At 35.6% G+C, this 16,350-nt stretch overlaps 3 protein-coding genes across 10 annotated transcripts in view; 2 read left to right on the top strand and 1 right to left on the bottom strand.

Annotated features, from left to right (window-relative positions):
• The window catches only part of LOC126970961 (E3 ubiquitin-protein ligase RNF123-like), a 69,193-nt gene that overhangs the window by 29,536 nt on the left and 23,307 nt on the right, over positions 1–16,350 (top strand). For 5 of the 8 annotated variants that reach the window (XM_050817105.1, XM_050817106.1, XM_050817109.1 and 2 more), the window contains 9 exons: positions 3,593–3,634; positions 5,658–5,764; positions 7,672–7,791; positions 8,159–8,265; positions 9,697–9,804; positions 11,737–11,825; positions 12,516–12,621; positions 12,978–13,125; positions 14,835–14,934. In XM_050817105.1, the coding sequence (XP_050673062.1) occupies positions 3,593–3,634; positions 5,658–5,764; positions 7,672–7,791; positions 8,159–8,265; positions 9,697–9,804; positions 11,737–11,825; positions 12,516–12,621; positions 12,978–13,125; positions 14,835–14,934 (927 nt within the window). Of the gene's footprint in view, positions 1–3,592; positions 3,635–5,657; positions 5,765–7,671; positions 7,792–8,158; positions 8,266–9,696; positions 9,805–11,736; positions 11,827–12,515; positions 12,622–12,977; positions 13,126–14,834; positions 14,935–16,350 lie in introns of those variants that run through there. The other 3 variants (XM_050817107.1, XM_050817112.1, XM_050817111.1) reach the window with 3 other exon arrangements.
• Positions 327–2,758, top strand: LOC126971011 (uncharacterized). Its single transcript, XM_050817182.1, has 2 exons — positions 327–951; positions 2,032–2,758. The coding sequence occupies exons 1-2, from the start codon at positions 625–627 to the stop codon at positions 2,638–2,640; spliced, it is 936 nt and encodes a 311-aa protein (XP_050673139.1). The 5' UTR covers positions 327–624; the 3' UTR covers positions 2,641–2,758.
• LOC126970997 (putative nuclease HARBI1) lies at positions 744–3,398 on the bottom strand. Its single transcript, XM_050817166.1, has 2 exons — positions 2,774–3,398; positions 744–1,783 (listed from the first exon to the last, which is right to left on the bottom strand). The coding sequence occupies exons 1-2, from the start codon at positions 3,179–3,181 to the stop codon at positions 974–976; spliced, it is 1,218 nt and encodes a 405-aa protein (XP_050673123.1). The 5' UTR covers positions 3,182–3,398; the 3' UTR covers positions 744–973.

The following is a 16,350-nucleotide window of genomic DNA, read 5'->3' on the forward strand; positions in this document are numbered from 1 at the left end:
ATACGCAAGTACTGTAGAGATATATAAACCTCCGAGGAATTATGGTTTTACCCTGTTTTCCGGGAGAAATGAGTTTTCCTTGCCATGCATATTGCACTTTGTTTGAAATGGCTGACTTCAGTATATATTTTTGTGAGCATTCTAAACAACAATTATAAACAAAAGCAGGGCTTTCGGTGACAAGATGATCTATTCACCACTAATTGTGGTGCCCGAACACAAGCATGGCGTATGTCTCAGCCCTTACATAATTTATACGTCTAAATAGAGCCTCTTGCTGTTAGACAACCGGTAAAACCAGGCCAGGAATATTAGTTTAGTGTGCGTGATGGTGCTCCCACATTGCCGTTAGAAAATGTTTAATAACGTTAGTAAACATTTGTTAGCAAACATTTAATCACAAATAAATTTTCATGTTAGAAAATGTTTAGTAATGTTAGTAAAATGTGTTATCTTTTGTTTGTAAACATTTTATAAGGGTGATGGCGGGATAGGCGGTGCGGTGCGGTGGGGGTTAGAGTACGCAGGTCGCTGCGCGTGGTGTCTCGCTTGTCAGTTCCTTTGTGTCAGCGTGCATCGCTGTGCGTGTGTATTAGTGGTTGCGCGTGCGCCAAGCAATAAAATATGTCCGGTAATTGGAATAACGATGATGTTTACAAACTGATTGAAATGTTTCAAGCAAGAGAAGTACTATGGAACACGATGTCAGAGAGCTACAAAGACCGAAATAAAAAACACGATGCTTGGATGGAAATTGCCAGTGAATTTAATATGGATAAAAAAGTAATTGAAAAAAAGATTCGATCACTCGTAGGTCAATTTAACCGAGAATGTAAATCTAATAAATCTGGTGCAGGAGCTAATGAGTCAAGTAAATGGTTTGCATTTAAAAAACTCATGTTCCTTAAAGGCAAAAATATTCCAAGTTTAACTGTCGATGGAGGGTTGCAGGTGAGTTTTATTTTAACGTCTTTTAATAATATTTAGATGCCCAGTCCAAAAACCCTTCATTTGAAAAATATTCTGCGAATTCTTTTCTTATTTCTTTCCCATCATCTGTCAGGGATTCACATGCTTCAAGTGGTGTTAATTGCTGCTGTTCTAATCTCCATTGTCCATCGATACGTGTACCAGTTACTATGTCATCTCCATCATAGTATTGAGATGGAGCGTAAATCATGCTCGATTCAGTTTTTCTTATAAAATTATGCAGTAGCACGCATGTCATAATTAAAGTAGTAGTTTTTTCTGGATCTAATAATATTGTAGTTCGTAAAACTCTAAATCTGGCTGACAAAATCCCAAATGCGTTCTCTACTGTTCTCCTCGCACGACTCAGTCTATAACTGAAGATTCTTTCCTTAGAATTGCTATCCTGTGGTCCTGGAAAAGGTTTTAATAAGTGTTTTTGTAAAGGGAACGCATCATCTGTTACGAACACATAAGGAAGAGGTTTGTTTCTGCCTGGTAGTGAGCTGTCACTGGGTATTTTTAAACTATTGTCGTTAATTTTATTTCGAAATTTTGTGTTTGCGAAAACTCCGCCATCACTTATGCGTCCTTGGCAGCCAATATTCACGTACAGAAAGTTGTATTCTGCGTCCACTATCGCTAAAAGTACAACGCTGTAAAATCCTTTATAGTTGTAATATTCACTGCCGCTATCAATTGGCTTTTGTATGGCTACGTGCTTTCCATCGATACTTCCTAAGCAATTTGGGAAATTCCATTTTTCTTCAAATGAATTTGCCACGTGTAGCCACTCTTGAGGTGTTGTTGGTATCTGGAACAAAAATAGAAGATTAAGAAATAGGCGCGAAAAATAAATTTATAACTCGTTATTCTAACAAATTTTATTGGATATTTTTATTAAGTATGAAATATTAATAGAATACACTATAAAAAAATATGATTTCAGTTAAGGGTTGTTAAGTAATAGAAAAAGAAAATCGCGGTTATAGATTTTTTTACAATTTTAGCTAATTTGACGCGCCTATAACTTGAAATTATCGTTTAGTTCTATTCTTTCAGGGTAACGAAGAAAACAGAATTGCTTCAGAAAACACTCTCAGTTTGAACGAAACAGGAAATACTGTCACTGATGAAACTACGGGCACGCCTTTCGCCACCCCAAAACCATTTCGGAAAAGAAGACGGCCTGAAGTAGAACAAGATCCAACACAACAAGAAGCTGTAAATATTTTACAAAGAATGTACGAATCTAGAAAAAGCAGGGATGAAAATGACGCATTTGGAGAGTATGTCTCGATGAAACTGAAACAAATAAAAAACAGTCATGCTAAGAATACTGCTCAACATCACATTAACAATATTTTGTACAATGCGACAATGGGACAATATGATTTTCCAACAACCTTTACAGACCCAACCGCTAGTAGTTCCTGGGGATACAACTCTGAACCAAATCTATCCACTTTTTCGGAAAATAATGCTGACTGTAGCTCGAGAGGATACTACACCGCACCGAGTCCCTCGGCTTCATTTGAAACCAGTTCTTCGGATAACTCCAGGACACATACTCGTACCAGCGCAAGAACACAGAGTCCGTCTAATTTATCGGAATCAAGCCAAGATTCGACCCAATCATTAAACGATTTGTTGGAATCAATCAAAAATTAAAAAATACATGTTTGGTTTGTTAAGTATTAAAAAAATTATTAGTAAGGTAAGATAGGTACCTACCTAAAGTATGATTAGATTAGATCATATTAAAAGTAAATAAAAAAATAATTAAAAATGTTGTTTGACTTACCTGTATGTATTCCTTTAAAACCTCATTGAGAGCCTCGCACACTTCTGGTACGATAATAGATATCACTTGGTCTGACAACTTGAACACATTTCCAAGACTTTTATAACTGCTACCAGTTGCCAAAAATCTTAACGTTACCGCAAGTCTTTCCGTCACACTTACAGATTTTCTAAATGTAGTGTCTCGTTTGCCTATTTTTGCCCCAATTAAATTTTGTAGATATTCAAATTCGGAACTGTTCATTCTTATAAAATCTTTTAAGCAACCATCAATACCTAAATCCTTGAGATAGTCTGTGGCACTATATTTTCCTCTAGCTTTTAGCGTTTGGCGCATCCAATAAGAGCGCTTTTTCTTCTTTTTTAAACAAAAAATAAAAGCTATTCCAATGAGCAAATCTTCTTCCATTTTCGTGTAGACGTCCTCAGCCCTCAGAAGGCGAAACCAAACTGCGAGCCAATACTAGATGTTATAAAATGTTTAAACATTTTCCATCAATGTAGGAGCACTTATAACATGTAACAGTTTCTAACAAAGTGCAACAATTGTTAACATTTGTTAGTAAATGTTTTGGTGTTATAAAATGTTTACAAACATTTTATAACGGCAATGTGGGAGCACCATGACAAGCTACTACTAACACTTGCAATATGTACGACACTTTGGGTTAGTGTCATAGTTTATCTAGACGTATAAATGGTCGAAGACAGAATCGAATTCATATAGATATATTTTCTTTATATTTTTTGTTACAATATTATATTATTAGACGTTTTAATTTCGTTCTGAACTCTATAAACTATAAATTTATTGTTTCAGAAATGACTGAAAAAGGCGCCATCAAATCGGTTAACCTGGAAGGTATATTTATTTATTTACATTGTTAGGCCCAATAAACAGTAACACAACAACATTAACTATAACTTATATATAAACCTTAATTATTAATTGTGAAACCAAGTACATCTGCCACAGATAAATTATATCAGAGAGATAAATACAGTTTTTACCAGTGGGAGGCTCCTTTGCACCAGATGCTAGATTATGGGTACGACAACGGTGCCTATTTCTGCTGTGAAGCAGTAATGTGTAAGCATTTTTGTGTTTTGGTCTGAAGGGCGCCGTAGCTAGTGAAATTACTGAGGAAATGAGACTTGATATCATATTACGTCTCAAGGTGAAGAGTGCACTTGTAGTGCCGCTCTGAATTTTTGGGTTTTTCAATCATTTTGAGCGGCACTGCATTGTATTGGGCAGGGCGTATCAATTACCATCAGCCAAACGTCCTGCTCGTCTCGTCCCTTATTATCTTAAAAAAAACTTTCCTCCTTAAACGTGTGTCAACTATCACTGTCGGGTTCAAAATTCATCATACGAAACCTGAACTGAATAATTGTTTTACATTGCTGCTTATTGACCAAGAATAATTTAAACAACTGGAGTAAATACGACAATGTATTCCATAGCAATCGAAGCTTATTATGGTGTAATGTATGGCATTCTCAATATTTCGGTTTTGTTTTTATACGACCTGATTGCCTATATGTGTAGAACGTCACGTTCTTAAAAACACGTGAAATAACTATGGTTCAACCAAACTAACTACAATACATTTTTTAGTCACGGACTAGTAAAGAAATAAGGACTCCGTGTCACCTTACATACCAGTGTAGCACCAAAACAGGCCGATTAACGTGTAAATACATAGCCCCACGCACACACTTACACTACTGCAGGCCGATAGGCAGCCATTATGAGAATTGTCATCGTCTGTGACAGATCAGTTTGCGTCTCAATAAAATATTTTAAAAATGCCGTCGTGCGTTGTCAAAAAGTGTAAAAACGATACTTTATAAGTATTTGTGGCCATATATGATTATTTAAGGGAGAAAAAATTGTGTAACTAGTATCCCCCGTAACCGCACACACACTAACATAACGGTGCTTCACTTGTTTATATCACGGCGGAATCCGTCTTTTTTTACTTGTCTGTGTTTTTACTTTTTAGTATCATTTATCTTAATATCACGGCGCGGAGTCCTTCTTTTTTTACTCGTGCGTGTTTTTAGTATTATTTATCTTATTATACTCTTCAATTTGAGTTTATTTAATATTTCAATATCATTCACTTTCAATTGAATTTAATCAATTTCTTGTATTATTCTACTATTGTAAATTCTACCTTAGGGTCTTAAATCTGATGGAATTGGAATTGTACTTCCGTAATACTCGTATTAGTGATATTACGTTCGCCGCAATTGTTTCAGAGGAATTTAGAAAACACTATAATAATTTTTATTAATTTATTTAAAGGTGCTCCAACAATACATACACAATACTCTCTTAAACTTAAATATTGCACAAAAATAGCTCCAGTGTATAAGTCAATTACACGTGCATGCACACAACATTAATAAGAATCATTTTAATTGGGCACTTATAAATAACACAAAAACTTATACAATATATTATATAAAAATATGATAATAAGTAAAGTTAAGTTGTAAAACCTTACGTTTAAATGCTATGAGGCTATTGTAAATGGATCAGCTTGTGTCTCCAAAATATTATTTAATGGATGACAGACACGATATAGTGGCACGTTGCTGCCAACGTTAGTTCTTACGGTGGGTAGATTGAAAAGGTCCCTAATCTAGGTATGTTTAGTTAATGTTATTTTGCTCAGGAGCTTGGGTGTATCTAGCATGTCGTTATATAAAAACAAGTAATTAAGCATACGACCTCTATCAGAGAGCTTATTCATTTTAAAAAACTTTTCGTTCTTTTTTCATATGTGCTTGGTAAAAGAGCGATTAATTCATTCAATGCGATCCCTGTGGACCGAACACTGAATAGAATTTTAATGTCGTTGTCTGAATTGCAGATGCAATGTCTAGAAGTCGAGCGTTGGACGAGGCGAAACTGGAAGCTGATTATAAGGAAGATTGCGAAAATATTACAAACGCGGTTCAACCTCTGGAGAGAATACAAGTAAGGCGGTCCTCATACATAGCAGCTTTAGTTGCCGCAACCCTAGATAATTTATACGTCTAGCGGCCGTTTTCAATAACGTATCTTTAGTTGCTATATATTGGATATATTGCTATCACCGTTTAGTGACAAGATCTTATCTACCCATAGTTATGTCCAATATAGTTATATTATTAGTTATGTTATGATAGGTTATTGAAAACGGCCGTAGATCGACTGTGGCAGCTGTGAACACGACGAGTTAAGAGCGAGCTGTCAGCACAAAATGACTGACGAATCGTGAGTGGAATAACCTACGTGATCGGATTTGGTACCTCCCATCGGACGTGGTCTGGTAGCGGACCATATTCGATGGTATGTCGCATTGTGCATCGCACAAAATTATTATTACTAAAATCTGGACCATACCGAGACCATTAGGTGCGAGCCGGTCCAAACCCGACCATGTGCTTAGGCTATAAGACGTAGCTGTCATTTCACTAAAATAACAAACCTGTCATTTTGTCATTCGCAACAGCATTCGGTGGCTTATGTAGAGGTATAAATCTAAGGAAGAAACTATCAATTTTTGCAGCAATACAATGGCCCTGTGATCGGGATTGGAGTTGGAACAGCTGTTGGAATTCTAAAAACTTTCTGTTACGTTAACAGTCTGTGGGAGTATGGAATTCGTTGCACAGCTAGGTTGTGCAAGACTGGCGCTATGAGGGACGGGGTCAAATGAGACCACAAGAATGGATACTACGACTATATACTAGAAATGTTGACAGTTACTCTTCGCAACAATTTAATATCGTTAAGCATTGACGTTCTATAAACATCTAGACTCAAATTCGCCTAAGGTTAAAAGGACGTTAAAAATGTCCGACTGGCGGTGTGTATACGTATCAACTTTTAACATTAACAGATATTAAAAAACAAAACAAAATATATCCTATTTATTATAATAATAATAATAAAAAACTTTTAAAACTCCCATTAGAATTCAATCTATTTAGTTTCTTCTCTTTTTGTAACATTTGTAGACGGTCACTTTTAAGACCTATAAAAATATAAGGAACCGTGTTGTCTACGGCTGCTGTCAACAGGTCGACTTGGTACCTACTGAAAATCAGTGTTGGAATTGGGGTGATCCTTATTTCAATTCCAAAAATGCTGAGTGGGTGTCCTTATTATGACGCCGTATTTTTTAATTTTACTATGTATATAATGTTTTGTGTTGTCATTAATAAATGAATACTTTACTTTACTAGATACAGATAACATTATAACATTCATTCAAATTAACACCTTTATTACGTGGCATTAATGTTCAATATCTATTGTATACGCCCATATTATCACTTTCACACATTTCATTGGCGATGCAATGTTGTTTTAGAAATTGAAATATAATTATTGAGCAAATGATAAAAAATTTCAAGTTATTTACATATTTTTTTTAATTTGTAGGAGCACTTACCTGAAATATAATACTCTTTTATGATGATCTTTTTTATGTTTGGATATGCTGTTAATTGTACAGTTTTTAACTAAACACTTTGTCATTGCATGGCGTTGTATTTAAAGCGCGGTCAAAACACAATTGACAACGAAAACTGCCTAATTGACACGTAAACAGAGTTTTGCTTCAGAAAATTTTTGACGCGATTGTATGCCTAGTGGTTTATTGTAACGTCAATGCTTATAAGTCATTGTCTCAATCCTAATTAGTCATCCTCCTCTAGATGAGTAAAAAAAACACGTCAACATAACTATTTATTGGACATTGAAATCCTAAAATCAAGAAATTGATTGTTTTACCTATCCGGATATCCGGTATATCCGGTATCCAATACGGACGTTATTTTTTTTAAGAATATAAAATGCTTTGCAACTTATTCTTTATATGAAAATGTAACGTTTAGTTGGAGTTTTTGTTGATGCTGTTGGACAATACGGATGGAACAAACATGGTGCCATCTACAAGGAAGATATTTCTTGAGAAATTTAGAAGATATATCATGGATAACTGTATTCTGGATATGGTAATTTAAATATGTTTATTTGGACAAGTATTAATTTAGTATTTCTTAAACAATTGTTGAATCGATTTTATGAATCAGAAGAAAAGATGACATTTAAATGTATACCTTTATGCGTTTTTTTGACTTGAATAATGACAGAAGATTCACAAGAGCGTTGGCGATCATAAAAATCGTCGAATATGAAATGTATGTAAAACGTATATTGGAGGGAAGCGAAAACACATTTATATGTGAATTTCTATGGCTCTACTTTTTTCCCACTGACGGATCAGATCATATCAGATCACACATTGGTATGTGAATGTCCAAATCTCTACCTTTTGCCCTGAACAGATCAGAGTAACTTCCAGGTGTCTGGTTTTTGCAGAGACTCTTCAATGTGTCTAGAAATTCACCATCGATATCCTGGTGCTGCCATGCGAGACTCCTCTCTGCTGTGATGACGCTGTGGAGGGAAAACCCATTGGGTAATCCGTGAGTAGCTATCCATGTATCGTCAACCATTCATGAAATGCTACGATTTCGCCCTAAAGGGACCACCTTTGTATGAAATATGCGACAGACCAGAGGTATGACATTCAGTTTGCAATGCCTCTATAGGGTACCAACTCGTTAGGACGGCAAGTAATTTTTCTTTACTTAACCCTACTGCTTCGGAAGCAGCCTTTCCGTTGAATGCTTAAGTTTTTTGGAGTAGGATAGCCGCGCCATTTACATTAAGGTTTAAAACTAGCATTGTGCAAGTGTTTTAATGTTTGTTTTATACAAATAAAATTTCTAAACATAATTTTATGAACGTTGCGGGACTCGAACCACTAGCAACCTCTGGCGTTCCCTGCTCTACCAACTGAGCTAACCGTTCGAGTGACGTATCGTCATAAAATCTTGCATGCTTTGTTCAACTCTCAGGTTGTGGCTTCATCTACAGGATTTACCTTACAGTTGATAACCTGCTCAACCCCAATATTTGCATAATAGGAAATTGACTTGAGATGTCGCTCTTGTAAACAATTTGTGATTTTGTTTTCAAATTTTATTTGTGTATTAATCCTAGAAGTGAGGAATTTCACTTTAAAAAAAACAAAACAAAATGTTTGTATTATCATACACACGGTATTTGCAAACTCGTTAGGAAGAAAATGGATATAGAAAAAAAAAAGGAGATATAATTTCTTGCAATCATTCTTCTTTATACTCTCTTGCAACACCTGAAGGACCACAAGAGCTTTAGCGGCCTCTAAGGAAAGTGTATGTGGGACTGTGTAGTCCTCACAACACGACGGGCAAATCAAGCGAGAAGCCCGGATTTTGTACTCTGGCAGAGGCGTAATATACTTCTGGAGTGAGGACTGCTGTCATATGTTGATGGAGGAATGGGAGAAGCCGACCTTTGTTATCTTACTGAGATCGAAGTCATTGTGCATCAGGAAACGTCCTTAGATCTTAATCTCATCGAGATCAGTGAAACTCCTTTGCAAATAATGCAAGCTAGATTATGTGTACCACATTGGTGTCTTTTTCTGCCGTGAAACAGTAATATGTAAGCACTATTGTGTTTCGGTCTGAAGGGTGCCGTAGCTAGTAAAATTACTGGGCAAATGAGACTTAACATCTTGTGTCTGTAGGTGAAAAGCACAATTGTAGAGCTGCTCAGAATAATTGGGGATTTCAAGAATCTAATATAATGCAGTCATTATATTGGCAAGGCGTATCAATAAGCATCAGCTGAACGTCCTGTCTCATATGCATGAGACTACGACGGTAAACACATTCATCGAACCGGAACATAACAGTCAGATTGCATTGCTATCTTTTAGCAAGCACAGGTGTAGCGACAATACTACCAAGAACACCAGCTTGAATGATAATGCTTCTCATTATCTTAGGCTTCTGATTTGATTGCAGAAATATGCCACCCCATGTGCCTCCCCGGACTTTCATCGACGGAGAGCTGGATTTCTACAGTGTAGATCGTCTGGGAGGCGTTCTGCCTTTCTTAGTGAGAACATTGAGGTAAGCAACATTACTTCTGCAATGCCACAGTTAAAGGCAATGAAGCAGCAGTTGACTCACTAGCTACAAAGGGTATTCAAATTCAAATATTATTCCATTTATTTTGAGTATTTCGAAGTATGTGGCCTGTCCATCTCCATTTCTGCTTTTTTGTGAATGTGACAGCATCCTCAATTTTTGTAATGTTTTCTGTCTTTGCTTTTGAAGCCTAACATTCCGAGTTCAATACTTCTTTGGTAGGTTCTAATTTTTTTGCAATATTTTTTGTGTCATTGCCCATGTTTGGCAACCGTATGTTAGGGAGAAAACAATACATATATTAAATAATTTTCGTTTCGAAGATATGGGGTATTGCCTGTACTTAATTATTTCTTTGTACGCCAGTATTTTCGCCATGCGTTACTTACCCCTGTATCGATTTCCTGCTGTATTTGATTGATAAACGACATTAGTTGACCCAGGTAAATATATGAATCAACATATTCGATGTACTCTTCCCCTGACGATATTGTGCTAGCGTTACCATCTGTCATAACCTTGGTTTTAGTTTTATTCATTGTTCGACCCACGTACTTGCTATCTTACAGCTCCTGTAGCATTTTCTGGAGTAAAGAATGATTGTCAGCAACAAGTACTATGTCATCCGCAAATCGGAGATGATTAAATAAGTCTGCCATTTATGTTGATGCGATAGTCTTGCCAATTCAACTTTTGAACATATTTTCTTCCAAGACTCTGTCTCCATGTCTTACTCCTCTCGAGATAGGAAATTCATCTCCAATATTTTCAAATTTGATTTGAGGATTCTTACTTATTCCAAATACTGATGTGTTCTAAAGATTCAAAGGCTTCGTTATAGTCAACAAAAGCAATGGCGTTATTATATTCCTGGCATTTTTCAATTAGTTTTTTGACTACGTTCGGCTGTTGAAAACCCTGCTCTAAATCTAGCTTATTCGACAGGTTGTTTCGTCAAGTTGGGTAATTTGTCTTCTCATTTCTATTTTCGAAAATATTTTATACATATTTGACATGAGGCTTATAGGCCTATAGTTTCCAATTTCATTTTTATCTGCCTTCTTAAATAACATCTTGATCTATTCTAGACGAATTTCTTTAGGAGATCGATTTCTTTCTTTTATTATATTCTCAGCCAGTGTTGACTTGACTATTTCATTGTATATATTGTCCAGGCCAGCAGATTTACATTTTTTTGTGATTCTGTAGGTAGCTACAGTGAGAGAAATTAAAGTAGTTTAATTTCTCTTTTCATTATAGGTAGTATGTATTCTTCGTCTTCCTCTACTAAATAAATGACGAGGGCTGTTTACTGTATATATTTTTGTAGTAGTCGGTAGTTATGGCCATAATTGTTTTTTTCTTGTTTCTTGGTTGCCATAGTCGTTCGTAATATGCGGTATCCAGTCTTTTTTCTGTTTCAATACTCTCAAAGCTTTTTTGATGGCCTCAGTTTTCGCGATGTGGCTTTTAATACATTTTGTTCTTGTTAATATATTTTTAATTTCTGAACTAGGTCTCTCGGGGCCTCACCTATTATTTTACTTTCATTAACTTATTTCAGTCTCATTTTAGAATTTAATTTTTGAATGAGTGTGTCATAGTTATTTTTAACTTTACCACTTTTATATGATCTGTTTTGTGAAGTTTGGGCTGCTTCGGACTTAATTAGGTTTATCTTATTAATCACGTCTTATTGAACATCAAAAACTACCAACCATTCGAAGATTAAAGTCTCAGATCTGAGAAGAACGGGTGCAAGAAACACGGGGGGATACTTTTTTAAATAATATTTTGATGAGTTAAATTTATAATTTAAATGTACATTAGCAACAGTTTTCTAGTATATCGTGTACTTCTTGCAATGTTGCTGTATGTACCAAATCAAATAATGAAATCAAACTTACTTATCAGACAGGACCTCGTGACTGTGCTAGGTGAAGACAACGCCTTCGTGCAGAGCTTCGAACCGAACTACAACAGAGCTGGCGGTATCGATACAGGTAATATGAACCACTAGTCTTAAATTACCGAAAAAGTTAGAGTTAGTCAAGAGATCGTTATTATACAGTCAGTTTTCTTTGTACTGGGAAATTATACTATTAAAAAAATTAATAGCCAGCCCAGAATTATGGTCCTAATACTCACTCTCACACATATTTTTCTTTGGAGAGGGGGAAAATACATTCGCGTATTGAAGACCCCGAAACGGGGCCCATATCCCTGGAAGGAGACTTGAACCTCGGGCTAACTGATCACTAGGCTGGATGGACTCTAGGTTTGAAGAGACTTCACACTAACCGGCGAGTGCGGTGATGTACGTATGTATGCGTGTGTGTTTGTATTTGGGTATTAATGTATGGTGTGTAATTTCTGATGTGTGTGTGAGTACGCTTCTACGATTACAGGGCGAGACTATCTCATCGGGCTTCTAACAACAAAGTGTGTGACTTGTATATGTATTAAGTTGCGGGTTTAATTAACTCGTCACTTTGACGATGGCTAGCGGCAATGCGGAAATGTATAGATAAATATAGCAGTCGAAGCCAATTATGGTGTAATTTTGGCATGAAATACATGTCGGCTTTGTTTTTATACGACGTGATTAATTGTCTAAATGTATAGAAGGTCATTGATAAGTCCCACATAACTACTCAAACAGAAATGTGTTTATAATGAAGCCCGTGTTACAGGAGTGAGCGACATGACAGCCGGGTCGCCGGGTCTCGCAACTCTTCCTCAAGTGATATCCTCCATGGCAAGATTTATGCAAGCCGCCGTGCCTCCTATGCCAAACAGGTTGATAGTATACTATATCTTTTTGCTATGTGTCATGGTTGGGAGAGTTAAACGATGTTTTTGAACTTTGTTTAATTCTGCGTATTTGATAATTTGTTTTTATTTAGACAGAAAGTAATTATCATCATATTTTTAATATTTTGCAAGTATTTCTGATTTAAGTTTCTAATATATGTCTTTTATAAAATCGTTTCCGACCTTGAGATGTACCGTTTTTGGAAGTATGAGACATATTTCATGAATATGCAGCAGATTTAGATGAAAATTAAGATAACTTACACTCTATAATATTGTGAGATATAAAATCTCAATACCTTTACCATCTATCGTTCTCTCAAGCCACCAAATCTTTGCAGGAGTACAGGCGAAACTGCGTTGGCTCTGAAGGGCACCAGGTCGATGATGCCTGGAGCTGGTGCCATAGACGTGAAGTCAGCTTACTTGAGACTTGTGGACGGTCTGCTTGCGTTGTACCACGGCGCTGCCATCAAACACGCTGAAAAGGTAGACTTATCAAAATTTTACTTCCTTATGTTTGTTTGCGATAGGCTTCCAAGCTTTCATCTGATTGTAATTAAAATTCGCAGTTTCTAGTGCTTTTCCATGGCGACGTTAGCTCTTATGATGAAAAGTAGAAAAATAAAGTCTTAACTAAAGCCAAGTAAGTCTATTTTCACCAGTGGGAGGCTCCTTTGCACAGGTTGCTGGCTAGATTATGGGTAGCACAACGGATTTTATTTATGCTGTGAAGCAGTAATTTGTAAACATCGGTTGAAGGGTCTGGAGGTCTGAAGGGCACCGTAGCAAGTGAAATTACTGGGCAAATGAGACTTCACAAATTATGTCTCAAGGTGACGAGCGCAATTGTAGTACCACTCAGAATTTTTGGTTTTTTCAAGAATCCTGAGAGGTACTGCATTGCAATGGGCAGGGCGTATCAATTCCCATCAGCTGAACGTCCTGCTCGTCTCATCCCTTATTTTCATAGAAAAAAAAACTTGAATTTTACTTTCCTTTACCATCAAAAAAGTGTAAAGACACCAACTTAAAAAGTGAGGGTTGATTCCAGCAGCCGAATTTCACAACCTGACATTACGTCATACCACCTTTAATACCTCATCGCGTTGACGTCTGGTATTCCACAATCGCGAGTTATGAAATTTTTTTTTGCCTCGTACAGCCATCTTGTGGAATCAATTACCGGCTGCTGTTTTTCTGAACCGTTATGACTTAGGAACAATCAATAAAAGAGCGTACTGCCACCTTAAAGATCGGCAATGCATCTTTTGACCACCATCACGTGAATGCCTTCATTCATCGTGCTTGTTTATTATACAGCAAAGAATTCTGTTCAATTGATTACTTTTCAGGGTCGTTACAGAAGTTGATTGAACAAATTAAGAAAATGTCTTAGTTTTAATTAATTCTCATTAGTATTAAATAATATTGCATCTCTTTATTAACTTAAAAATGTATGCTATTATTATTAATATTATTACTAAAACCATCTATAATTTTCTATAAATATTTTATTATTTTCAATTCAATATGTTCAATCAATATTTATTATTTTCATTACAAATAGGTACTTTTAAATTGTATTTAATTTGCTCGCATTTTTCTATGTAGGTACTATTTAATTGTGGAAACTCTTATTGGTCAGTGATTTATATTTTAAGTTTTAATTTTTAAGTGTATTAAGTTGTACTGTTTGTTTCCCGAATAAAAAAAAATAAAATAAAGCTCTTGCCCATTTGCCCCCTCTTATATATAAAATCTCCTATTCAAATTCAAATTGAAATATTTTTATTCAAAATACTATGTGACATTACTTATTGAAAGTCAAAAACTACCACCCAGTCCAAAAAGAATGCCTCAGATTTTTTTTGTTAAAAGAAAAAAAACGTTTGTGTGGTAATTTTGTATGCATGTAAGTCATGTATGTTATGGTAACCTTTACCACACAAACGTTTTTATATCTTTTAACAAAAAAATTCTTTTGAGTATCGTAATACTTTTGTTTTGAACATTTTCTTTTCATCTTGTTGTAAAAGCATATACATCGCCCCACTCTTTCTAACTTGACTTAGCCGAGTAGTAGGCATTATGAGTTTATGTCAGTTCCTGGTGTTATGATTCCTGCAGTATTCCAAGAATGATAACTAGCCAACAGTTGACCCACTCCTCGCTTGAAACATCTTCTTGGCTTTCAGCTCTGCGAAGTTCGAGATAACCAGATGGATATGGCTGACTGCCTGCATGACATAGAACTGAGAATCCGTTCAGTGTCCGCCGAACTTCACAACTTCGCCGGTTGGTTCTAAACTTTTGAATTAAAACTTATTTGAAACACTCGGGACTTGTGGATAGACCGGATCGAAGAACGATAAGTTTGGAGTGAAATTTTATGATATTGCCTGAGATTTTTTTGAGATATTATTCTTTATTTATCAGATAAAGTTTTGCTTTAATTCTCTGGTCAGGCGGGCCCTAGTATTAATAGTATGACTCACTCAACCGCTTTCAAACTTTTAGAAGCAGTAGAACGGATAAAAATGCATTTATTTTGTCAAAATTGCTCTTTTTAGAATAATTTTTGAGGTCATTTGTGTTGCCAACGAGCTGTTAGCAAATGGTGCACTGAGAGAGTTTAAACGGCGCAAATAACTCTCCCCATACTATTTTGTGCTGAAAAATAAAAAAATACCTATCTATACAATATTGTAATGTGTCATTGCTTTTGCTATAATATAATCACAATAATGTAAGTAAAAGTAGTGTAATACAATATAAAAATAGTGATATTATAAAGGCACATGAACAAAGTGACTTCCCCTTAAGGCGAAGAGTAAGCAGAAAACACGCAAACATGGTGTTTTTAGACAAGATTTGTTTTGAAAGTATAGCATTTTGAGCTATGAACACTACTTAGTCCTGTTACACATATTCTTCAGTCTTATTTGTAGGTTGCTAATGCTTGCTGTTTGTTATAGTTAACACTGCCGAACCTTTTTGAACTGCCACTTTTCTTTGAAGTTAAACAAGTTTTTTGGCATGGCGTGACGCATTTTTTTGGTACTTCTCTCAGAAAAGTTATTCTTATAGCTTTTACTTTTTTGTGTTGGTTCATTTATTCAGATTAGTAGTGAATAACGAGGATTTTAAGCATATAAACTGTTTTCCACGCAAGAATTTTGAAAATATTGGCTTTGTTATATAGATGGCGGGCCGGCAGCCGTGAACTCATATCGCTCAAGGTGGCTGGCATTTAGTGTCGCCTTAATAGATACATTAAGAAATGTGTTAATGGACACATTCTTAGTTTAATCTATCTAGCAGTTTAAGTCAAAGTAGAATTACTTATTAGTCTAAGTTAAGACTAGATTGTAATGAAAGTCGGGCAACATTATAATAACTATATTATTATGTTCCCTATTTGAAAGAAAAAAAAAATCTAATAGGACCAGAAGTCCGATCGGTTAGATTTTGCTGCTGATTAGTAGAACTTACAGTCCGATTGTGCTTGCGGCATGCTTCAATTAACGTTTGTTTTTTTAATCGAATTATATGTATCGTATTATAAATCGTAAAATAATAAGCGTATTATAAACTTACAGTTTACAATATATAGTATACAATAGATTACTTACGGTGATTAGATTAGCCGTTCTAGGATTAGAGTGAACAAAGATAGGCATAGACAAAACTCCAAAACCTACATTTTCGCCT

The sequence above is a fragment of the Leptidea sinapis genome, chromosome 22, assembly GCF_905404315.1.
Source record: "Leptidea sinapis chromosome 22, ilLepSina1.1, whole genome shotgun sequence".
Classification (NCBI taxonomy): domain Eukaryota; kingdom Metazoa; phylum Arthropoda; class Insecta; order Lepidoptera; family Pieridae; genus Leptidea; species Leptidea sinapis.